This window comes from Setaria viridis, chromosome 7 (genome assembly GCF_005286985.2).
Source record: "Setaria viridis chromosome 7, Setaria_viridis_v4.0, whole genome shotgun sequence".
Classification (NCBI taxonomy): domain Eukaryota; kingdom Viridiplantae; phylum Streptophyta; class Magnoliopsida; order Poales; family Poaceae; genus Setaria; species Setaria viridis.
Genome location: NC_048269.2, coordinates 28,244,801 through 28,266,832, shown reverse-complemented (window position 1 = coordinate 28,266,832; position 22,032 = coordinate 28,244,801). Strand labels below are relative to the sequence as shown.

General features: G+C 49.3%; 6 protein-coding genes, 1 long non-coding RNA gene and 1 pseudogene across 8 annotated transcripts; 4 read left to right on the top strand and 4 right to left on the bottom strand.

Moving 5' to 3' along the window:
* Positions 1-91: 91 nt before the first annotated feature.
* LOC117862978 (multiple organellar RNA editing factor 2, chloroplastic) lies at positions 92-2,373 on the bottom strand. Its single transcript, XM_034746540.2, has 4 exons — positions 1,946-2,373; positions 1,750-1,847; positions 1,244-1,309; positions 92-554 (listed from the first exon to the last, which is right to left on the bottom strand). Exons 1-4 carry the CDS (start codon positions 2,278-2,280, stop codon positions 403-405), a joined length of 651 nt encoding a protein of 216 aa, XP_034602431.1. The 5' UTR covers positions 2,281-2,373; the 3' UTR covers positions 92-402.
* A 204-nt stretch (positions 2,374-2,577) lies between these two features.
* On the top strand, positions 2,578-4,277 carry LOC117862980 (V-type proton ATPase subunit G1). 2 transcript variants are annotated; one of them, XM_034746541.2, is made up of 4 exons: positions 2,578-2,726; positions 3,145-3,242; positions 3,739-3,839; positions 3,914-4,277. In XM_034746541.2, the coding sequence occupies exons 2-4, from the start codon at positions 3,155-3,157 to the stop codon at positions 4,055-4,057; spliced, it is 333 nt and encodes a 110-aa protein (XP_034602432.1). In that variant the 5' UTR covers positions 2,578-2,726; positions 3,145-3,154; the 3' UTR covers positions 4,058-4,277. The 2 variants fall into 2 exon arrangements, with proteins under 2 accessions (XP_034602432.1, XP_034602433.1); XM_034746542.2 differs by lacking the exon at positions 2,578-2,726 and adding an exon at positions 2,732-2,800.
* Positions 4,278-4,583: 306 nt separating this feature from the next.
* LOC117864833 (protein STRICTOSIDINE SYNTHASE-LIKE 10) lies at positions 4,584-5,702 on the bottom strand. The gene has a single exon (XM_034748918.2). The coding sequence runs from the start codon at positions 5,676-5,678 to the stop codon at positions 4,638-4,640; it is 1,041 nt and encodes a 346-aa protein (XP_034604809.1). The 5' UTR covers positions 5,679-5,702; the 3' UTR covers positions 4,584-4,637.
* A 991-nt stretch (positions 5,703-6,693) lies between these two features.
* On the bottom strand, positions 6,694-11,979 carry LOC117865576 (uncharacterized; annotated as a pseudogene).
* LOC117865577 (uncharacterized) lies at positions 8,098-10,253 on the top strand. The gene is made up of 3 exons (XR_004642564.2): positions 8,098-8,471; positions 8,668-8,784; positions 9,786-10,253. It is a non-coding gene; the product is annotated as an uncharacterized lncRNA (long non-coding RNA).
* A 689-nt stretch (positions 11,980-12,668) lies between the features above and the next one.
* LOC117864831 (uncharacterized) lies at positions 12,669-14,861 on the bottom strand. The gene has a single exon (XM_072295095.1). The coding sequence runs from the start codon at positions 14,783-14,785 to the stop codon at positions 12,848-12,850; it is 1,938 nt and encodes a 645-aa protein (XP_072151196.1). The 5' UTR covers positions 14,786-14,861; the 3' UTR covers positions 12,669-12,847.
* A 994-nt stretch (positions 14,862-15,855) lies between these two features.
* On the top strand, positions 15,856-17,357 carry LOC117862722 (uncharacterized). Its single transcript, XM_034746220.2, has 4 exons — positions 15,856-16,192; positions 16,372-16,483; positions 16,590-16,662; positions 16,823-17,357. Exons 1-4 carry the CDS (start codon positions 16,138-16,140, stop codon positions 17,093-17,095), a joined length of 513 nt encoding a protein of 170 aa, XP_034602111.1. The 5' UTR covers positions 15,856-16,137; the 3' UTR covers positions 17,096-17,357.
* Positions 17,358-17,979: 622 nt separating this feature from the next.
* LOC117862721 (uncharacterized) lies at positions 17,980-19,462 on the top strand. Its single transcript, XM_034746219.2, has 4 exons — positions 17,980-18,137; positions 18,248-18,383; positions 18,464-18,536; positions 18,873-19,462. Exons 1-4 carry the CDS (start codon positions 18,098-18,100, stop codon positions 19,140-19,142), a joined length of 519 nt encoding a protein of 172 aa, XP_034602110.1. The 5' UTR covers positions 17,980-18,097; the 3' UTR covers positions 19,143-19,462.
* Positions 19,463-22,032: the final 2,570 nt, after the last annotated feature.

Below are 22,032 nucleotides of genomic sequence, written 5' to 3'. Positions count from 1 at the left end.
TCCTGCAGAACAGAAATGAACGGGTGGAGCAGCTTGTGAAACCTGACGATGTCACAGCATCTGCTTATTTGAGCTCAGTATCGAAAGCATGTCATCTGAATATCTGATTATTATCAATACTTGCTACAACATGCAAATGCAAGTACACAAAAGGGAGGGTGACAAGGAGGCAGACAGACAGAGGTTAAAAACATTCAGGAGTTCATAATAACTTCATATAGACTAGGGATACAAGTCCAAATGCATAAGCACGCAACGTTACAAGGCCCAGCTAACACAATGGGAGTGAATAGTGATTGTCATGTGGGTTGTGGCCTTGTGGAAGTTGCTGCTGCACCTCCAGCATTGCATTTAGACACTTTGTGGAAATGACAACATCTTCTATCTTCAAAAAGGGCAACATCACCGCTGGTAAGACTGGTTCTCCCTCCGCTTCACATAGCGGGTCCGGTCGCTGTACCGTGGCCTATCTTGGGCTCTCTGAGGTACTGGCTCCACCCTTCTCTGCCTCTCTGGTGATCGCTGAACGATTTCCCCATTTACGAATAACTCAGCTGCAAAGAGAGAGAGCTTCATGAAAACCTGACAATATGTTTTCGCATTTTGGAGGACAGCCCAAAGGTCAGAAATAAATGATTATTAATTAAAAATATCGATAACAGTCCGAACTCCAAAAGGATTGAAATGTACTGCACTTAAGAAATTTGGAAGGAAACAAGACTTTAAGGAAATTGGGAAGGAAACATGACAATTGACAGAAATGCAATGAATTGTAGAGTGTTTCAGTATAAGTGAAAGAATAAAATGACTGGTTGGCTCTTAATACAAGTGAAATTTCATACAACTATCAAAACCGAACTAAATATCAGGAAATGTGGGTTTCAAGTAACTGTATAACATTGAAAGACAGAAAAGTTAAGAAGTATATTCAACTTCGTTTTCATATCTCATCTTTCAACAAAATTTCTTCATTTCATCATTCGTCTTAGAACGACAAGCAACACTGAAACCTATAATCGCCAGACTAAAAACCAAAAGGAATGCAGAAAGTAGCACTCTGTCTAACTAACAATGCATAAACTATTGCAAAAGTGTCAATCGGAACCGTACATCACAAACTGACGTTTTCTGCCAGGCAAATGCTGAATCAGTTATCTATCAAGAGCTAGCATGAAATGAACACACTCAATGACTCAACTGAACAAAAACATACAGATACAGGACACTCAAGAAATAAGCTTACCACCATAGTCTTTGTTCTCAGCATCAACATAAGAGTCAGGAAGCACAAAAAGAACACCTGGAAGGCCTGTTTTATTGAAATCACAAAGCATGGTTAGTGCACACTGAACCAGTGATGTTCAATCTAGCTACTGAATGTTCAGCACATTATTATAGCTGCAATTACTTGTAGAAGCACATATTCGCAAAACATGTCACTAAAGAAAGCAACGCATCATTTTTCCTGATGTGACCAAAATGAACACAATGCAATAGTACCTAAGTGAAAATATAAAGAGAATGAGTTATGTAAAGGATTATAGACTACAAGATTGAACTAGTAGAATGCAGTTGAGGGTCCTCATATACAGAAGTCTTAGTTCTGTTATCAAGTTAAGCAATACTAATCTGTATAGCACAACATAACTTACTGGTAATATGAAAATAATTAAGCCCTCTTCATGTACAGAATTCTAAATTTTTGTGTCATCAAGTTATATAATTATCCATACAAACAAAATAGGGTACCTTCGAGCTTGTTGGAAGTCTCCTCGTCAATCTCGCACCCGAACCCGAAGTAGCGCTCGCAGGACACGTTGTATATCCTCTTCTTCGCCTCCTCCTCACTGCAACAACAGACACCCAATTAACCAAAATTAACTCTCCCTCCGCGGAGCATCCAAGCCCATGGAGAAATTTGATTGACTCAGGAAGAACATCTAACCTCCCTACGACCTGGGCAAGGGTCTGTATGTAGCAATCGATCATCTGCTGCTTGGTGGCCCCCTCGCCCCCGGGCTTGTCCATGACGATGAGCCAGTGCTCGTAGTCGCACCCGGGGAACAGCGGCGCCATCTCCGTCGGCGCACGGTCACCTCCCTGCCCCGACCGCAGCGGCGAGTAGGAGGAGTCCGGCCGCCGTGCCATGCAGCGGACGGACCCGACTCCGCCGCCGCTTTGCCGCGGGGGGCGGGCGGAGGAATAGGACGGGAGGCGCCGAGACGGGAGGAGCGGCCGCGCCGGGCGTGCGGCGACGACGGCGCGCGCTGCGGTGGCCATGGCTGCCGAGGGAAGAGGTGGGTTGGCCGGCCGCGAAGTGGAGGAGGGGCGTAGGTGAAGCTGAAATGGCGAGGCGAGAGGGGTTTCGAATTGGATGGGGTTTTGATGAGGGAAGAGGACGAACGAGGAGATATTTGCTGCGGATTGAGGAGTGAGAGCGTGTTGGCAGTGAACCTCCAGTGGGCCGCCCGTTAGCCTGCTTACTAGCGCGCTCTCAGACTGGAGGCCCAAATAAACAGCCCAATCAATACGTCCGGCCCGTTGTTTTTTGTTTTCCAACTTCTTCTTTATTTTTTCTTCTGTTGCTTTCAAATATTAATAACTTGATTCAATGATTCGGATATCCAGATCTTAAAAGAGTTTGAAGGACATCTGGAGCGTTCCTCCCCACAACCTTGGCAACCTGCAGGATCTTCAGCGCCCTCCACGCCTCGATCCAGATCCAGGTATCGATTCCGCAACAGGCTCACCTTTCTTCCTTCCCCCGTCGTCGTCCTCATCATCCTCTGCACTTGCGCGGGTTGGTTGGTTGGAGATCCATCCTCGATTGGTTAGGATGCGTAGCTAGGTTGGGCGGGTCGCTCGTTTTGGTCTGCAGGATTTAGTCCTGAAATCGAAACATGATTCGTCTACGAGTGCTAATACCGGTTTATTTTTCTGAATCTTTTGTGTGTTCAAGTTCAATTGAGTTCCCCCATTTGAGATAATATAGGGAAGCAATAGGCAGAGTAGCTTCTTCCCTTCCGTTCAACGTGAATGTGGAGCTGTGCGCCATAGCTGGTGTCTTTTAACTGGCGATCTCATGACCGTTTCACCTACAAGGCTACAATGTTTTGCTGATTCTGAATTTCATTCCTGATGCAGCGGCTGAAAGATGGATGCGAACAGGCGCCAGAGTGGAATTCAGCAGCTGTTGGCTGCAGAGCAAGAGGCTCAGCAGATTGTAAATGCAGCTAGAGCTGGTAATACGTACTATCTTATTTTTGGCACAAATTATTACAGATCAAGTTAGTGTTCAAGAGCAAGTACCTTGTGCTTAAGAGCTTCCTCCTTGTATTTGATATATCAATTAATCTTTATGGACATATTTCAAATGGTGGGTAAAGCCATGTTAACTTTGTGCCTTAGAGAGATCAGCATCTAGTTTGTAGAATTGCCTTTGGTATACTGCTTATTTTGCTTCAGTCTAGTGAATCTTTTTACTTCTTAGGACACACCATACCACTCCAAAGCCACATGTTGACTAGCTGTACAAATTTGCATAATCGAAGTCAGAAAACAAAAGTTTAAAATATTACTTTTCTTTGACTGAATCATGTTCCATTGTGAAGCCCTTGGTCTAGAAATATCTGCTGAACTTCAATGGGTAATATCTGCGATTATGATTCATGAAACTAAAGCAAAAGGATCTGATTTCGATGAGTTGTGATGTGAACTTGAACGTTTTCTGTTCAACAGCTAAGTCGGCTAGGCTTAGGCAAGCCAAGGAGGAAGCTGAGAGGGAAATAGCTGAATACCGTTCCCAAATGGAGGCTGAATTCCAGAGAAAGGTTGCAGAGGTATGTCACTTACCCATCCTGCTTGATTGTTCACAAGATTGCAGGGAATGAGTCTATTTCTTTGTTGTTCTCAGAAAAGTGGTGACTCCGGTGCAAATGTTAAACGTCTTGATCAAGAGACAGCAGCAAAAATCGAGCAACTCAATCAACAGGCTGCAAGCATCTCCCCTGAAGTTATTCAGATGCTGCTGAGGCATGTGACCACTGTGAAGAATTAAACGTTGATGTGCGGCAAATATGATTGCAACCTTGTATTTTCTATATATTTATCTATATCAGAGTGTTAATAAATGATTTGTCACTTATAGCTGTAATCCCATGTTCTTGATCACAGAATAAGCTGCTGCAGTTTAGCAGCAAACCTGCCTGGTACTATCAGGACTTGGTGATCATTTGGTATCGGTAAATATTGCTTTTTCTTGTTTCTTTTTGAGGAAATGTTTGTCTTTCTGAAGGATCAACTTTGTGGCCGCTAGTTCATATATGAGTATGATATCTACCATTATTTTTTTCCTTTCGTATACCGATTCCAATTTCGGCCCCAAGATATGGTGAGGAAATCTATGGCCTACCACAGGATTCAAGTCCGGGGTTGAGAGTTGAGGCAAATCCGGGGATACATCAGTAGTTCATTTTGCAAAACAAACATTAATAAATTTCGTACAAATCGAAAGGATACTATTGACAAAATTTTGTAGAAACCAAAAGCTGAACATTAATAATTTTAGTATAGAGCCAAGCATTAAAGTCTAAAGATACAAAATAACTAAAAATGCATGTAAATATTATGATTACTTCCTAAGCACTAACAATAGCGACATAAGGTAATTCCACCGAACCCATATATAGCTTGCCACCTTTCCTCTCCACCACCTCTGTTGGTCTCACGTTCTTTGGTCCTCTCATCACCTGAAGCACCTTCCCGTCAGCGTCAATCCTTACTGCAAGTAGGTGGCGATCAGGACCAAATGGCAGCTCCATCTTCTCTCGGTGCAGCGCCACCCAAAAACCACCTCTTCCGTCAGGCCTCACATTATCAGGGTAACCCGGTAGATCGGCAAGCGTCCCCGATGTGCCAACCTTGGGGCCGGTGATCCAGTACCTCATCAACTTGCACGGTCCGGTTAGCGCGACCACGAGGTGCGTCCGATCAGTACTGATGGCAAGGCCATTGGGGTAAGTGATGCCGGATTGCAACACGGTGACATGATCCGTTTTCGGATCGTACTTCATCAGGCGGCCAGTCGAGTCCCCGGTCGCCGTCACCCTCTCGTGCTGCGACCGTGAGTACTTCATGCTACTATCCGTAAAATACACCTCTCCGGTGACTTGGTCGACATCAACGCCGTTGGTGAAGCGGAGCGGCTTGCCGTCGACCATCGTGGCCACCACCGTCGCCTCGCCGCCGCCGGGTCCAACGCGCATCAGCCCCTTGTACGCGTCGGCGATGTAGAGGTCTCCAGACCCGTAGTGGAAGCGCAGGCCCAACGGGCGGCCGCACATGCTCTCCGTGACTTCCGCCGGGCGGACCCTGGACGCGGTGCAGGCCTTGGCGTTGTACCCCGGGCTGTAGGCGTAGGTCGACCACCCGCGTGCGTGCCCGTTCCACTTCAGGACGCGGCCGTCGGAGACGCCGCTGTAAGGGCCGGCGCCGGCGCCGTCGAAGGCGACGCTCTCCGGGCCGCGCAGGAACGATCCGCGCAGCTTGAGGTGCTGGCTCCGGCTGCCGTCGATGGTGCCCGTTTCGCGAACGGGGCGCGCCACGCACGGCAGGAGCAGCTGCAGGACGGCGAGGCACGAGATGGCGAGCGCCAGGGGAAGCTTCACCCTGATCGCCATGACTACGGCTTCTCTTGGTCTTGATCAGGTTGGTTCGGTGGAAAGAAACGCAGGGCGGGCTCGCTTTTTATAGCGGCTTGCGTTGTATCGGCTGTTCGACTCGGTGATACGGTCTCGCAGTCGCACCCGTGTCGGATTCGGTGGGTCGTTTCCTCGTAGGCGTGGAGTAGGGGTGAATCGACGATCTCTGTTACGATTCGGATACGGATTAATCGCCGGGTACCTCTGCGGCTCTGCTCCTTGGCCTCCTGCGGTGTCGCGCGCGCCCGTGGCTTCTGAGTGGTTCACGAGCAGTCTTGGAGGCTCGCAAATCAGAAGCTCTCCCTGGGGCGAACTGCTTCTGCGCACGAAAAGCATCCTGCTGTTATAAGAGAGCTGCTTATAAGCCACAGACACTATTGACACTGCTGTTGTTCTCAAAAGGAGGTTTTGAGGAAACTTGTAATTATTGTTTATTGACCAAACGAAGCTTTAGGTCGTGTTGTCAGAATTCAGATTAACATGGGGAATAGAACTTGCTGAGGTTAATTGATTACTCTGATCGCGTATTGAATTGATACAACGACTCGACCGAAGCTCATGAAAAAGGGAACCGTGGACAGCACCGACACTGCCTTCCTCTGTCCCAAACGGCGCCGTGGCCTGCAACCTGCCACCATCTCTGCCCAGCCGCGCCGTCGCCTTGCCGTCCCGCTCGTTCGCGTCGTCTTCTTCTCCTGGCCTGTCCTGCGATGGAAATTAGCCCAACATAGATATCCTGTTCTTGAACCCCTACGCAGTCGCCCCTGCCACTTACCTGGCGTTCCCGACAGTGCTCCAAGCGACCACGCCGGCGTCACCGTGGAGCGCCACCTGGAGCACGTCCCTGTGGTCGTCGTGCCGAGTAATAGATAAGCTCACCAGCTTGAACAGATCGATGGTCGTCATGCCGAGTAATAAACACAGATCGAGAGCTTTGAAATGAGAGCTTTGAAATGCCACTGACCAGCTTCAAGTATTATGGCTAGAGCCAGGCCTAATAAACAGATAGAAAGCGCATCTTCGCCAAAGTCGCGAGAAGAGACCAAGCCACAGTAATTTCCACCTCACAGAAGCCAAGCCCACATGTAGCGCTGCTACAGCCGGCCTTCAAAGGTGTGAAGACAACGCTGCCTTCTACAACATCGTCTCATCTGTTATCAACTTGTGAAGCCACCACACGAACTTTCAGCTGCCCACTTAATTCCACAGAAACAACATTCCTTGAAAGATTGATTTCACCTTCACAACTCGTTGGCATTCTTCCATCTCGAGAATCAAGCAGCCACGATATCCCCAATGTGTATGCTGGCAGTACGGGCAGTAACTTTTCCTCGAAGATGATCCGGCCATGAACCATCGGTAACTCAGACTCTGACTAGAGTGGCCTCAACTGTATTATCAAGTGGTGCAAATCTGACCTCAAGTGTGCAACGCTTGCTAGAGTAACGTTTACGAATTATGAAAGGGCCGTGGGCAAAGGAATAAACTGCAGAGTGCTCGAAGACTTCCAAGCACAAAACTTTCTCCTCAGACTCTGTTTCTCCCTTTACTTTTAGCTGAACTTCGAACGCTACTGGATCGATAAATACAACTGCACGGGATGGGCCTGTCAACAGCAGATATGAATCCTGCAAGCGTCACAGTTAACTGATCAAAAGATGGTTGATGTTTCCTTATAAGAAACAAAAATGGTATAGCCAACCCGTATCAACAACAATAGTTATTATTGTCTACTCCCTCCGTTCCAAATTATAGGTCGCTTTAACTTTTTTAGGTTAATAGATATTATTATGCATCTAGACATGGACTATATCTAGGTGCATAGTAAAAATTATACACCTCGAAATGTCAAAACGACCTACAATTTGAAACGGAGGGAGTACTTGACTATACAGTGGATCAGGTGATAAGCATGTAAAAAATCAGTCACAAACTTCACTTTGTATAGATTATACAACAAGCAACTTCATGCATTCAGTTTTTACCAATGAGTTCTCTACAAAAAGAGCATTAAGGATGAAAGATTATTGATTACTCGATCAGGAACTCCTTTTGATCAAACTGTGGATATACCGAAGATCCATAAGAAGAAGAAACACCAGCCCCTACAGCAAATATATAAACATGCATACACAACAACAGCTGAAGAAAATCAGAAAAGGCAAAGCAAAATGCATACATAGCGATGCATATATATATATATATATATATATATATATATAGACCTATTTATCAGCAGCCGGTCACAGAATAGGTTATTTTATAACCAGACCGTCCAACCGTCCGATCGGCATCCGGCCCACGAGCCGTGCGCGGTGCACCGAGCGAGCCGGCGAGCCGAGTCCAGCGCGAGCGGAGTAGCCAGTCGATCTTTTCTTTTTCGCTCCTTCCTTTCCCCGTGCGGCTCATCCACCTAATCTGCTCCGGCTTCCCCTCCCCGTGCGGCTCATCCACCACGTTATCCAGCTCCGTCCCCCGTCCCCAATATTCTCCGCTGCCGCCACCACCGCCCAAAATCTCGCTCGTTCGCCGCCGGAGATGCAGATCTTGGCGGTAGGGAGAGGCAGTGGAGGCGCTCCCCTCGTCAGCGGGAGCAGCGGTGATCCGGCGGGCGGCGACCCTAGCGGCGGCTCAGCGGCATGCTGGCTCTGCGTCGCCTCGGCGGCTACCTGCCACTCTCTTCGCGACGGTCGCCGTGAAGCGCACGGAGCCCAAGCTTCCCGGCCAGTGCGTCATCGATGTACCCTTGGATCTCGGAGACAGGATCCTGAGGTGAGCACCCACAAAGATATGCCTACACATTCAATCTCGAGTGAATTCCCTCTGGTTTAGGAGATGAATCCCTTTGGATTCGATTTATTGTTTTACTGTGCATCTATTTGTATTGTGTTTTTCCGTCGATCTGATTACCGACAAGGGATTGGGAGTGCTATTGGATTGAGCATCAATTTCCCCCAAATTGTTTCAGATCACTGGCAATTTTTAATCACCAGAGTGCAACTTACACCAGGATGAGAGATGACGCACGCTCTCTGTTTGCGTAAATGCCCCAGCCAAGCTGAAAACCAGTACATGCAGAGCACGGGTAAGCAGAGTACATGCCAAGCTGGATTAGGAGTGCTATATTGTTTGACTTTGAACTGTGTAAGAGACTATTCTTAAAGTAATTTTTCCTTTATATGGACCCTGATTATAAACGAAAGAATTTCAAAATAACTCTGTGGTAAATATATGAAGCTATTATGGTAAATACCGTTGTGGTATTATTGACGCTACTGGTAAATACTTTGTGGTAAATCGGTGACGCTTTTCTGGTAAACACTTTGTGGTAAACCGATGATAGTATTCTAGTACATACTGAGGTAAATCGTAGACGTTATTCTCGTAACTAGTTTGAGGTAAATGGATGACGCTATTTTGGTAAATACTTTGCAGTAATCTGTAATCATGTGGGACAAGATGCACTGAAGTGTTGATTTTTCCCCCTAGCCTAGCAGTTCTGTAGTTGCACTATGCTCTGAACCCTTACCACCCGGTGAACAGAATCTAGAAGCTCCCTGCTGGACATGAGTCGGCTCGATCTTGATCTTTGCTGATGGTTGTAGTCAAAGTAAATACTTCTTTTTTCTGAAATCAGTGTGTACCCAACACTTTTTCTGAAAGCAATGTTTTTTGTTCTCAGACACACCAATTCAATTATGCTGACTTTTGTATCGCTGTCATTATTTGTGCCCTGGCACCTGTGGTAAATCACCTGCCACAGTCAGTAATTTACGTTCAATTTTGTTGTGTTACTATATATATGGTTCATTGGTGCTTGTGCGCTTATTTGCTCACTGTTCGTCCAATTTTTTTAGCGCTTTTCCATGGTGCGTGGTGAGCCACCCAAAAAAAATCCACTTTACTTAGTCGGATTCCCTTTGGATTAGAAGCAGATTAGCTCTAGATTAGCAGCTTCGTTGACCCTTGCCAGTGGTAAATTGGTTTATGCCTAATCTGCATGCATATATGCTATTAGCCATCTAAACACTTGTTACAGATGTGAAATGAACGTACTTTTTAACTATTCTCCTCGTTATTATGAAGTTTTCAGGTGATGAGGCCTTCTGCCAAGTCCTGGGCAAGATGCGCTCACTAAGGAGCAGCTAATAGGCACGGTTGAAATCTGAATTCAATATCTGTGGCCAGCTAGCTGCAACAAAACGAGAGAAGCTCCAAATAAATGATTTTCTCAAATTCTGGAAATGTTGTTTACCTGCTATACCACCCCATCAGTAAGGCTGGGAAAATGAAATTTGCTCCCAGGTGATTCAGGAAGGCAGAAGCAAAGTGAACGAGTTACATCTCAGTATATGACAGTACACTTGCCACTTGCCTGTGATTTTGTGAGGCCGTTACTGAAGGCATAGTCGTAATTCTATCTGGTGTATTGGATTCTAGTAAACTGGACACCATTTTACGTTAACTTTTATGCCATTGCTGTAAATGTCTTTGTTGTAAATACTTGACACCATTGTGGTAATTCTACGTTAACTGGGTATTGCTTTGTAGTAACTTGATCACGCCATTTTGTGGCCTACGCCATTCTCGTAAATGAGTTGTGTTTTCTCTATAGAATACCAGTCATGTATTCTCGTAATCTGCGTGTACGTAGCACGAGTTCTGGACGGAGCTATTTTGTTTACGAGAATCTGGCTGAAATCTCGATCACATCGGAACGTAATAACTCTAGCTGTAAACCTGGCGCTAATTACGTCCTAGCTGTAAACTTGACGCTAATTACGTCCTAGCTGTAAACCTGACGCTAATTACATAATGAAAGCTCCCTGGATGCTCGGCTCGCTCACTCCCTGAGCTCGGCTACAGTCCAGATCGGCTGCAATGCGTGGGCCTAGCGGGTCTCCTGTGACTAATCAGAGGGTGACAGGTGGCCTGGCTACGGAATAGCCTATTCTATAGCCGGCTACGGAGTATACTCACCGTGTGTGTGTATATATATATATATATACCTCTTGAGTTAGGATTTGGCAGTTATCCCTTGTGCGGTTAAAAAGAAGGTTCCGGTTTTGATCTACCGAGTCCCTGGTGGCAACCCAGCCATAGACATGCAGTGGCCACTCTAGGCCATCTTTTGTTTCAATCACTTGGACTGAAAAGATCTGCAAGACATCCTCGCACGAAGCATATCTCGGGATAGTTCCTTCCGTATATCGCATGGGAGGAACAGAGGCTGTAATTACAAGACGTAAGAGGATAAACCATTTGAAGCATACGCAGTTGCAAATCACCAAAACAAGCGGTCGAGTTTCTTTGACTATTAGGGTGTGTTTGGCAACTAACGGGAAAGGGCATGGGAATTAGTGGTGGGAGTTGGCGGAGGTAATTCACTTTGGATATGATTTTTGTGTCGTTCCCTTGTTTGTTTTTTTGGAGGAAATTAAGAGTGGGAGTTTAAGTAAGACTAGACATCCCTTATTTGGTGTGACGGTTTAGAGGTGGGAAATTATATCTTAAGTCATGATAAACAGTGTATCTATCTTCCACTTAAAACAAATTCCCACCCCTCCTCCTGGGAAGTGATTGGTGCGAGTTGCCCCGCTAAATTTTCATTACTCATCCCATTAAAACTCTCATGCCCACCAAACAAACAATAAAACTTTAATCCCTTCCATCTAAACTCCTGCCCCCCCCCCCCCCCCCCCCCCCGACCACTTACTTCCAACCAAACGAACCGTTAGGGTTCAAATCGTATCAATACTGCTACCTCAAAAGCCAATTAATCTATCTATACTTTCCACAGAAAATGATCAGGCTCGTCGCGACAATTCATCAATTTGGATGGTAAATTAAACTTACTGTTGTCTTCGAAGGAGCCATAGAGGTCAGCAAAGCACTCTTCCCAGCCGCGACGGAACGAAAGCATCCAATCCTGGGCGGCCTCGCCCTCGTCCAGCAATCTCCCCTCCTCCTCCCCCTTTTCTTCCTTCTCTCGAGCAGGTGGAGGTGGATTGTTCTTCTCCTCCGCTGGCTTTTCTTTGTCGGTCCTGCTGAGAAGCAACTTCTCCTCGCGACGCCGGCTCCTAGATGGCCTCCCTTTGCTGCGGCGGAGGTGGCTGCTTCTCCTCACCTGATCCCCCGCCGCCTCCGTCTCCCACGGCACCTCCATCGGAAGCTCGCCGCCTACCCTGCTTTGCTTTCCCCACCGCCGCCTGAGGGCCTGGATTGGTTAGGGTTCTCTCTCCGGAGATTTTGAGATTAGAGGGGCATTGGCGGCGATCGAGTGCTGGCGCCGTTTGATCTGTTTGCATCTTCCTCTTTGGTTAAAAATATTATAACATATTATTATTTAATAATGGATCACAAGATAGTAGTGACCATTTAATTTTTTTGCAATCAATATGAATTTATAGATTTTATATGCACTAGTATTTTATTTACATGATAAATTGGTAAGTATTTTATTTACATGATAAATTGGTAAGTATTTTATTTACATGATAAATTGATAAGTATCTTCTTCCAACATTTTAGGCACAAAGGCAGATTTGTGAGAGATCTTTTGGAGCTGATAGAAATAAACAAATTTTACTTTACTGCACAAAAAGTAAGAACATATTCTGGCAATCATGAATCATCATTAAAGGAAAAGGGTAGAAACTGCGAATACGAGGGAAATTGATGTAGTTGCTTGATCCATCTTCTTTGGGAAAGTCAAATCGAAACGGGTTGAAATCAGAAGCAATGTAAACAATTTACAAGGAAACGGGGCAAAATGCAAGAACAATGGCAGAGGCGATTCCTGCACATGATTGATTTTGGAACCTTCTTTCGCGCTAATACACATACTATGAGTAGCCGTTCTTACATGAGAGCTGCAGATTCACAACACTGAAACACCCACATTCACAACACTGAAACACCCACAAGCTACTGTTGAAATGAAGACCGAAACTTGCTGAGACAATAAATCTTTTGAAATTGTAAAAAAAAAAATGAAATTGTCTGAGACAAAAATCTGAACATATATGATACACCAACTCAATCCAAGATCATGAAACAATGAACTGGAAACAGTAGTGAGAGTGAATGCGCAGTGGCAATGCCGCAATAGGCAACTAAGCTCTACATTCACACTGTGTTTCCACGTCCTAAAGACCTAAACGGCGCCGTGGTATGCCCGCCGTCACATCTTTCCTGCCGCGCCGTTTCCTCAGCCGCTGCCACCAATGCATCTTCTTGGCCTGCACCCGGCTCCGGTTGGCCGCCCTCCGCATCTTCACGCTTGCCGGAGTTCTCCGCTTGCCCCGCAAGTGCCGCCGCATGGCGTCGAACAACGCGTGCATGTTCCCGCCGCCGCCGCGCCTATTCGCCGGTGCGCCGCCTACCACCGTCCGGCTCGTGATCTCCTTATCCTGGCGTTTCGTGCGGTGGAACATTTCCCCGAGATGCCTCCATGGCGACTTGCGGTGGTGTTCGCCGGGGATGAGCTTGGAAGACGGGCCCTCCAGGCCGCGTCCCAAGTGGTGGTGGTGGTCGTGGCGATGGTGGAACACCATGTCGATCTTGTTCTTGAACATCCGCAGCCGCCCCACCCGCCTCTCCAGGATCTCCTGGCGGCGGCGCCTCCTCATCGATCTCGATACCCGAGGTGCGTACACCGGCGGTGCAATGCCACGCAGCGACACCGGCGGTGCGGGTGCAAAGCCACGCAGCGACAACGGCGGCGCAATGCCTCGCCGCGACACCGGCGGCGGTGAGTAGGAAGCAGAAGCGCTCGACTCCAGTGACGCTGTAGGGCTCGTGGAAGGATACGAAATGGCGGCTCCCGATGAGCTGTTGCTCCTGCTGATGTACATGCTGCCGGAGTCGACGCGTTTCAGCGTTCGCCGGGGCATTCTGCTACTTGTCCGCCCCGCGCTGGAAATGGAGGCGTTCGTCCTCCCTCGCCGCCGCGGAGTGTTCTCTTCTTCTGCTTCTTCTTCAGCTCGGCGCAGGCAGCGCTCCTTGAGGTCCCGGTCCTGCCTGTGCCTGATGCGGCTGCGTATGGTGACCATCGTGTTGCTCGAGGAAGAGCGTTCCGGCGAGGCCACGCCGCGTCCGGTTCTCTCCGAGCCACGGCGCGACGCCACGCCCAGGGACAGCCCGGAGTCCAATCTCCCAAAACGACGCGTCGAATAGGAGGAACCTTCTTGTCCCACGTGCCGCGGCGTGCCGCGGCCATGCAGCCGTGCCGGCGCAAGAGACATCTCCCGCGACACGGAGCGGCGCCTGCTGCTGCTGCCCTCCAGCGACGACGACTGGTCACCACGCCCGGAGGTGCGACGCGTCCTGTCCCGATGGCCAGCGTGCCGATTGCTTCCGGTCACCGTGCCATGCCGCGACATCGCAGCCACGCCGCGTCCGGTTCGCTCCGAGCCACGTCGCGACGCCATGCCCAAGGACAATCCGGAGTCCAGCCTCCCGAAACGGCGCGTCGAGGAGGAGCTCTCCGCTCCCGGGTGCCGCCCCGTGCCGCGGCCGTGCTGCAGCCATGCCCGACCCAGGGACACCTCCCGCGACACGGAGCGCCGGCGGCTGCTGCCCTCCAGCGACGAAAGGTCACCACGGCCGGAGCTCTGGCGCGTTCTGTCCCGGCGATCAGCGTGCCGGTTGCTTCCGGTCACCGTGCCATGCTGCGACGTCGCAGCCACGGGCAAACGGTAGAGGCTGAGGCCGGAATTCCGCTGCTCTCCGCTTGGACGGTGCCGCGGCGTCAATGCAGATACCGCAGTTCTCGACGAGCGGTAGGAGGCGAGACGGGCAAGGAGAGGCACTTCCGCCGCCTGGCGATGGCCGTCGAAGTGGCCGCCGGCTCGGCTTGACACTGTTGAGTACTGTTGGTTAAGCCGGCTGGATCGCTTGCCGGGTAGGATGCTGGGGCTGGGTGACGGTGACACCAGTGGCCTCAGGGTTAGGGGTGGCTCGGCGTCGCGTGTCCGGCGATCTGATCGGATGGAGAGCTTCCTCTCCAGCACAGGCGACATCAGAGAACCTGATAGCATCTGAAAAACAGGTGTCCTATTGATCAGCGTTTGCCAAGAGAGCATAGACAAGTGAAGGTAAAATGATGTTCTTTACAATTACTGGCACGAAAATAAATTTACCTTTGCCTGCTTCAGGAGCGTCTGCTGGGTAGCATCATCTAGCATCTTCATCAGTAGATCCCTGGATGTCTCATCTAACTGCACAAATGTAAGAACAAATTAAACTTGCGATCGTACGCGTCATATTTTCCAACATATTTTGCTACTGCAGAAAAACTGTAACTTTGACATAAAAAATGCTGCAGTTTCCCTCATCCTTGCAGTTAGGTTCCGAAAGCAGAACGACAGCTTCGGTTTAGTATGCCTAATCTTCAATCCGTCGCTCTTCAGATATATCTGACACGATTCTACTGAAAAACGAGGTCTATCTTTGACTTGTTCTCACAAGAATAGCAGTGAAGCCGTAAAAGAATTCTTACATTTTCATCTGCCGGACCCCTGTGAAGCAGACCGTATAGCCTCTTGAGCGCCTGTAGATCAGACATAACTTGCTCCATCCCCGTTTCTTCTGGCGCTTCCATTTCAAATCAAAATTGCAATAAGAAACTCATCATCACACCGACATGTATCTCCTCTCCCCGAAAGGAAAAATGCAGAGACGGCAAAGATCGACAGCAACGAACGAAGATTCGATCAGAAACTAACCGCCGTCGCGAGATGAGGAAACCGACGTCTTTGCTTGATCCATCTTCTTGGGGGTGAGATCAAATCAAGATCGAGGAATCGAAATCAGAAGCAAGAGAAAGAGTTTGCGAAAAGCTGCTTGGGGAGGAAATCGAAATGGTAATGCTGTCGCAGGAACAATGGCGGTTCTTCTTGTTACGAAGGGACAGGCCGTTTGGGAGGAAGGGGGCGTGAATATATACGTCGCCGAAGCAGCGGGCGGTTGGTTCATCGTGTACATGGGCCTTGTTCGCATGGGCCCAAAAACCTAACTCGCTCGGCTGGAGTCAACAATATGTGTGGGCCAGCCCAATATGATTTTTCGCCCAATAATGCAAGAAGTGACCAGACGAGACGATTAAGCAGGTGTTTGGCAGGACTGGTTCCAAGTATGAGCTTGAAGCAGCAGGTAAGGTAAGGTAGGAATCCAGATTTTTTTTAATGGCTGGAGGAGCAAGGAAAGTACTAGCGCCACCAGCAATGGAGAGAAAGGACAAAGGCACCGTTCGCCAGGTCACAGCCTGCTGATTCTGACCTACCCTGCAAGCGACGACTTCATCCACAACCAGAAAAAGGTATTCCGCCGCATAGATGATAGATATGCTACGCAAACCATCCTCATCCTCTCTTCTCTGCTCGTCTTGTGGTCGCTCTCCTCCCGGCATCGATCATCCGACAGGGCAACGCAAACAATGTCATCGTCGTCGAAGCCCAACTTCTTCGGCCGCGCCTGGAACAGAGCACGCGGTAGCCTCGTCCCCCTGCCCTGCATACGCATTTCGCCTCGCCATTTTCTGCAATCTCGTGATCTTCTCCTGTTCTCCTCCCGTCTGCTTTTTTCTGCCCATGCTGGCGAATTCAAGCATAGATCAAACGACACTTCATCATGTACACCGATGCATCCTAACGCGGCCCGCCGCTTGCAGGCAAGTCGGATGTGGAGAGGATCTGCAAGAAGGTCTTCGACGACCTGGCGGACGAGAAGACGGAGCTCCTGCACATCGACTCCCTCCACGTCGCCACCCTGATGGTTTACAAGTGAGGATGCCACATCTGCTTGATTGATACTGCGTCCCTTTACTAAACGGTTTCGACGCTGGATCTTTTTGTGTAATCTGTCCGTTCTGATTGGTTATTTCGTCAGTTCGATCAACAAGCAGTTAGGCAGCCCTCACAAGGACCCTCCCTGTCTGAAGATCATCGGTGAAAAAGTGGAGGTAAAGCGCAACTATTTTTCTTATTCCGGCCCACTCAGGTTTCTTAAGTTGGTCGAGAAAACCTAAGCCCACGATAGACAGCCCATCAAAAACAAACGTGTTCGCAAGCCCAAACAACTAACTGATCAGTTGGTCGCTTGACCGCGCTGCCTGCCTGCAGGAGTACCGCGCCAAGGAAGGGATAGCGTTCACGGAGTTCCAGGAGATGATCCTCAAGTGGGTGGAGAAGGACCTGCGGCTGGTGCTCGTGAACAAGGCCGGCTTCGCGATCATGGCCGCGCCGCTGTTCGCCGTGACGGCCAAGAGCGCTGGCAGGCAGGTGCCGAGGGTCGGCGACGCGGTGGACAAGGTGCCCACGCCGCTGATCGCCGCCGCCTTCTCCATCGGGCTCCTGTTCCTGCAGGACGTCTGGTTGTGGAGGCAGAGGGACTGAAAGAGATCGCTTTGGATCGCTCTCGCTCGTCGCTCTGGAGGCTTTCGCTTTCAGGCACTGGCTGACAGAGTGACAGTTATGGTCCCAATGCTTTGCTGCTGCGTGATGGTAGGCTGAAAGTCTGATCGATAGCGATGTACTATTGCTTAAGTTACGCAATTGGCACCTGAATGGCACGTATGCGACAATGATGGGAAGGGAGCACTGTAAGGACGGTGACGTTCGTTCTTAAATCTTAATACAGGTTTATTTATACGATTAATATGTGGTTTTCTTTTTGTCTAAAGAAACTAGTGTGCCCGGTAGCATTATGCCGTGATTTGAAATGCTGATGCACCAATGCCAATCGCACATCCAGGCATGCCACCACGCTCTTGAAACAGCGGCAGTGCGTTTCTCTGTCCCACCGGTGACCATTTTCTTCTAGAATCAATTTTAAGTTGAAATTTCTTCATGGGCAGTGTGCTATTGGTGGGTGAGTATCGAATGCTACAAACTGTAAGTGTGGTGTGATTCCTCCTCTCCGAGAAGGACGAAAGTGAAACGTTCTTGTTTTCATTATTATCTTAAAGAAAAATCAATGTCAATTGCACATAGTGTGACCGGCTGTCCGTATTAGAGTACGGGACTATGGAAGTGCGTTTTTCAATATAAAATACATAACTTGCACAAGTTTGGAAAAACGTTCAACACCACACTTGGTTGAGTAAATGTCAGTTTTCATTTGTTTTCACAAAAACTGTGTGAGCACTGTGATTCTGTGAACGGAGGGTTTTTTTTTTTTTTGGCAAATTCTGTGAGCAGAGTTGTATCTCTGGGTACCTAAATATCTGGTACCCGTAGCAAAATCCCGTAAGAAACCACCAGATTCTCACGAGAAGATGGACCTAGTCCACAGATTTAGATTAGGGGTCCGTTAACCCAGAATCGCACACTCCAGGAAGATACCTTTATTTGTGTTCCCCTTTTCCAAAGCCCCATCCAGCCCCTCCGCCGTCGGCCATGGGGCAAGCCTGGGGTTCCCTCCACGATAAACTCCAAGGTACCCGTCCCTCCAACCCCCTCCAACCGATCGGTTCGCATCGTATTCGATCGTAGCAATCGATCCGCACTCGTGTTCTTGGGAATGAACGACGAATCGAATTGGTGCAGGGCGGCGGTGGAAGGAGCGGCAGGTGCGGAAGATCACCGACAAGGTGTTCGACCGCCTGACGGAGGACGCCCAGAAGCGCGAGAAGGAGGCACTCACCTTCGAGGAGGTCTACATCGCCGTCCTCTGCGTCTACAAGTACAGCAGCCGATATCCCTGTTCCTGTAATACTCTGCGGTTTTTCGCTATTTCTGATTGGTTTTGTTCTTGTTGGGCAGTGATATCAACAAGTACTTGCCGGGGCCGCACCACGATCCCCCATCCAAGGAGAAGCTCAAGGCCATGATGGATGTAAGAAGACTCTCCCCTTGCTTTCCCTTTCGCTTAATTTTGTTGTTTCGGTATTGCCGATCGAATATCGTGTTCTTCTTCCAGCTGTTCCTTGTACTGAAAGCAAAGTGTTCTTGGTTCCCATGTTCAGTAACCTCAATTCCAGTGCCATCAGCTTTGCTAGGAAGCCTATGATGCATCATAGAATTGATAAATAATAGCACAGTGCTACCTGTTCCCAGTGAGTCAGTGGTTTGCACTTTGCAATGGAAGCATAACTTTTTCCTCTTAAATTCCCCATCGCATCAGCTGCTACAGGTTGCTTAGCATTACAGGTTTGGTTTCTTAAATGTGCAGGAGTACGACGTCAACCTGGACGGGCTGCTGGACCGCGAGGAGTTTGCGGAGTTCATCCGGAAGCTGACGGCGGACTCGCTGTGCTCCATCAGCCTGAAGCTCGCGATCACGCTGGTGGCCGCGCCCGCGCTTGCGATGGCGACCAAGCGGGCGACGGAGGGCGTCCCCGGCGTGGGCAAGGTGGTGCGCAAGGTGCCCAACGCGCTCTACGCCTCCGCCATCACCCTCGGCGTCGTGCTGGTGCAGAAATCCACCGAGGGCGTCGAGTGAGTCCGCAAAGCAGAGCAGCGGCACACCGTTGTTGTGTGTGCTGTAGGCTGTAGCCGAGGAGGCGACAGCAGGGTATCTAGGATTGTTAAGTTGCTGCTTTCGAATTGTTCATGGGATGCATATTCTGATGTGTTTTATTCTGGTTTGGGTTGCAGAATTGTGTGGGTTCCCGTGGATTGTCTTGTCATGAGCAATTTATTAGGAAGTTGCAGACAAAGGGCGTCTGGTCTAGCTTATAGCTAACTCAGTCAATTTTTTACTAGTTGAACAGTGCAATAATATTTAAACAGTGCAATAATATGAAACTAGCATGACGTGAAGAGTAGTCTCACTCACTTTTCGATTCAACTCTCTCACAACACGATCTTCAAAACGCCACTACCATGTGCATGGAACTCATATAGTTTTGCTTTGGCCATTCTTTCGATGAACTTCAGAGAGCTTTTGTCTACCCTTCTTTTGTTGTCCGAGTTCTATTGGGCCAGCAGAATGCTCTCGGCTCTTTTCTTGGGCTTGGTTTTTGCAATTGTTCAGAAATGCAACCAGCAGACTTGGGCTTGCATTGTTTTTTCTAACCAAAGGCCTAGATTTTTCCCAAGTAATAATAGAAAGGCCAGGGGGCCATCTGAGCGCACACGCACTCTCTGACTGACCCAGTATTCCTGAAAGTAGGCCTGTACAAATACGGTTTCCACGGGGGTTTTTTTAACCAAACCAAGCCATGCGGTAGACAGCCAAGTCGAGCGGTTTGGAAACCGCGAGTTATATGTGTTTCACCGGTTAGCTGCGCCATGAATGAGTTATCGCCAGCCGCAGGCAGAGAAAACGGGAGGAAGAGCTTGATGAGCTGGCCGGTATTCAGGTCACGCTCCACTCCAGACTCTAGCTATGCTGCTTCGTATCACCGTTCTCTGCTTCTTGTCCTGCTTCTTGAAGCTGCTCTGCTTCTTGCCGTCCTGGACTTGTGTGTCCGCTGCTGGGTCCTTCTTGGCGCTACAGAGCTCGTCGTTCTGCAAGGCGGCAGCGACGTCGTTTTGCTGTCCGGCAGTGGTCGATTGTTGCGGTAGGGGATGTAAAGGGATGTCAGGTGCTCAACAATGTCGCGGAGTGAAAGATTGGAGGATTGGGAAAGTTGCGGACGAGATCGAGCCTCTCTCAGCATCAGCAGCACCCCCACGATGGCGAGCTGCCCACCGAGGTCGGATACAGTTGGTGGTGCTCGGGCTGGTGGTGCGTGCACAGCTACGGCAATGGCGTGCTCAACAGTCGAAGCTATAGGACGGTGAGCCCCTTCCGTCGTCAAACATCGTGTTGCTAACTACGGGTTAACTGGTTTAGAACCAGCCCTTCCCAACCCGTACGTACGCGCTCCAAGTGGTTTGCTTTGATTCGGTTCCATGGTTTAGTTGGGTTTGACATCGAATCATGAACAAAGCTACCTGAAATGCGAAAGCCCGCTTCACGTCCTCTTGAAAGAGTAGCCACTGTGAAAATGGAGGAAATCAAATTTTTGGCTGTCCAACTAATGGATATTGTCCGAATCAATTTTTAACCACCTTCCTGACCTCGTCGTGGCCACCGGTACCGCGGTACGTGCGGGGACACGCTCGATCGGGCTAAGGCAGTTGTAGCATGAATCCGACGGGTACGCTGTTTGATGCTAGCTTTGGGTTTACGTTGTCGCGTGTCGTACTACGTCCGCGTTAGTTGTTGCAGGGATTGGGGCGCCGCTCCGTCCCAAACTACGTAGTCCGTAACATGCATCTAAATACTTCCTTATGTATGACGTTTAGGACAATCTATAATTTATCCTAAATGTCATATATTTAAAGACAGATGTAGTATATATTATATCTAGATATATAGTAAACATTATGTATTTATAAAAGTCAAAACGAATACTAATTTGGAACGGAGAAAGTAGTATTCAACGAGAAGTGGTGCAGGCTATGCCTCCGGATGAATTATCGTTGAATAATAGCATGAGTGACATGTTGCACAGTAATTAAGCGTCCGGTGACTATTATGCTTGCCGAACAGTAAACCATGTGATTTGCTTTCTCACGGAGTAGTGAATTTGCCGCGGGATCAACACTGCAGAAACCAGGAAGCTGAAAGGGACTGTCTATGTAATACCCGGGTGTTTTAGGGGCTTGTAGCACTCGATTTTTTTCTAGCCACAGGATAAAAAACGGAAGGCTGTGATGAACCTCCCTCTCCCTCATCTCTTTCCAATAACCAGCCTTATCCACTCCGGCCTTATCTCCTTCCCGTGCGACTCTCGGCGCCTCGCCCTCGCCGCCCCCGTCGGCGGCGGCGGCCCGCCGCGGGAGCAACCACCCTCTGCCGCGGCCTAACACGAAGCTCTCTCCGTTTTGCTCCTCGCTCCACATCTTCATCAACTCCCGCTGAGCTCCCCCGCCGCCGACGGCTCCCCGCCCGGCTCCGGTGACGCAACGCCGCCTTCGCCACCGCCGCGACCACCGCCGACGCTAAATCGTCGGAATCCTACGCCCCCGCCGCCTCCACAGCCCACCGGGGGTCCCCACCGCCCAGCTCCGGCGGCGCCCTCGCCGCCTCCGATCCAGCCGTCTCCCCCGCCTCCACCGCCGGCCGACGAGCCACCCAGAACTCCTTCTAGGTCCGCGGGCACAGGTAACCCCCAACCCTCAGCCCCAAATACCGAAACCCCCAACCCTAAAAGCTCGCCGGAGGAGCTCGCCGGAGGAGGCCTCCATTGTTGTTGGAGGAGGAGAAGCGCAGCTACGTGGCGTTCGTCGATTGGTCAAAAATTCAAGTGGTGGAGCTTCTCAAAACACTCGAGTGTTGTTTAGCTCCTCCCAACTGAAAAAGGTGGCTTGTGGCCTGGACAGCCAACTAACAGCGGGAT

Coding starts and splice junctions, on each gene's coding strand:
- LOC117862978 (XM_034746540.2), bottom strand. CDS start 2,280: ATGGCCACCGCAGCGCGCGCCGTCGTCGCCGCACGCCCGGCGCGGCCG. Junction 1,848..1,945: donor CTTGCCCAGGTCGTAGGGAG/GTTAGATGTTCT, acceptor CTGTTGTTGCAG/TGAGGAGGAGGCGAAGAAGA. Junction 555..1,243: donor TGAGAACAAAGACTATGGTG/GTAAGCTTATTT, acceptor CTCTCTTTGCAG/CTGAGTTATTCGTAAATGGG.
- LOC117862980 (XM_034746541.2), top strand. CDS start 3,155: ATGGATGCGAACAGGCGCCAGAGTGGAATTCAGCAGCTGTTGGCTGCA. Junction 3,243..3,738: donor TGTAAATGCAGCTAGAGCTG/GTAATACGTACT, acceptor TCTGTTCAACAG/CTAAGTCGGCTAGGCTTAGG. Junction 3,840..3,913: donor TCCAGAGAAAGGTTGCAGAG/GTATGTCACTTA, acceptor TGTTGTTCTCAG/AAAAGTGGTGACTCCGGTGC.
- LOC117864833 (XM_034748918.2), bottom strand. CDS start 5,678: ATGGCGATCAGGGTGAAGCTTCCCCTGGCGCTCGCCATCTCGTGCCTC.
- LOC117864831 (XM_072295095.1), bottom strand. CDS start 14,785: ATGCTCTCTTGGCAAACGCTGATCAATAGGACACCTGTTTTTCAGATG.
- LOC117862722 (XM_034746220.2), top strand. CDS start 16,138: ATGTCATCGTCGTCGAAGCCCAACTTCTTCGGCCGCGCCTGGAACAGA. Junction 16,193..16,371: donor CGCCTGGAACAGAGCACGCG/GTAGCCTCGTCC, acceptor CGCCGCTTGCAG/GCAAGTCGGATGTGGAGAGG. Junction 16,484..16,589: donor GCCACCCTGATGGTTTACAA/GTGAGGATGCCA, acceptor TTATTTCGTCAG/TTCGATCAACAAGCAGTTAG.
- LOC117862721 (XM_034746219.2), top strand. CDS start 18,098: ATGGGGCAAGCCTGGGGTTCCCTCCACGATAAACTCCAAG. Junction 18,138..18,247: donor CCTCCACGATAAACTCCAAG/GTACCCGTCCCT, acceptor GAATTGGTGCAG/GGCGGCGGTGGAAGGAGCGG. Junction 18,537..18,872: donor AGCTCAAGGCCATGATGGAT/GTAAGAAGACTC, acceptor TTAAATGTGCAG/GAGTACGACGTCAACCTGGA.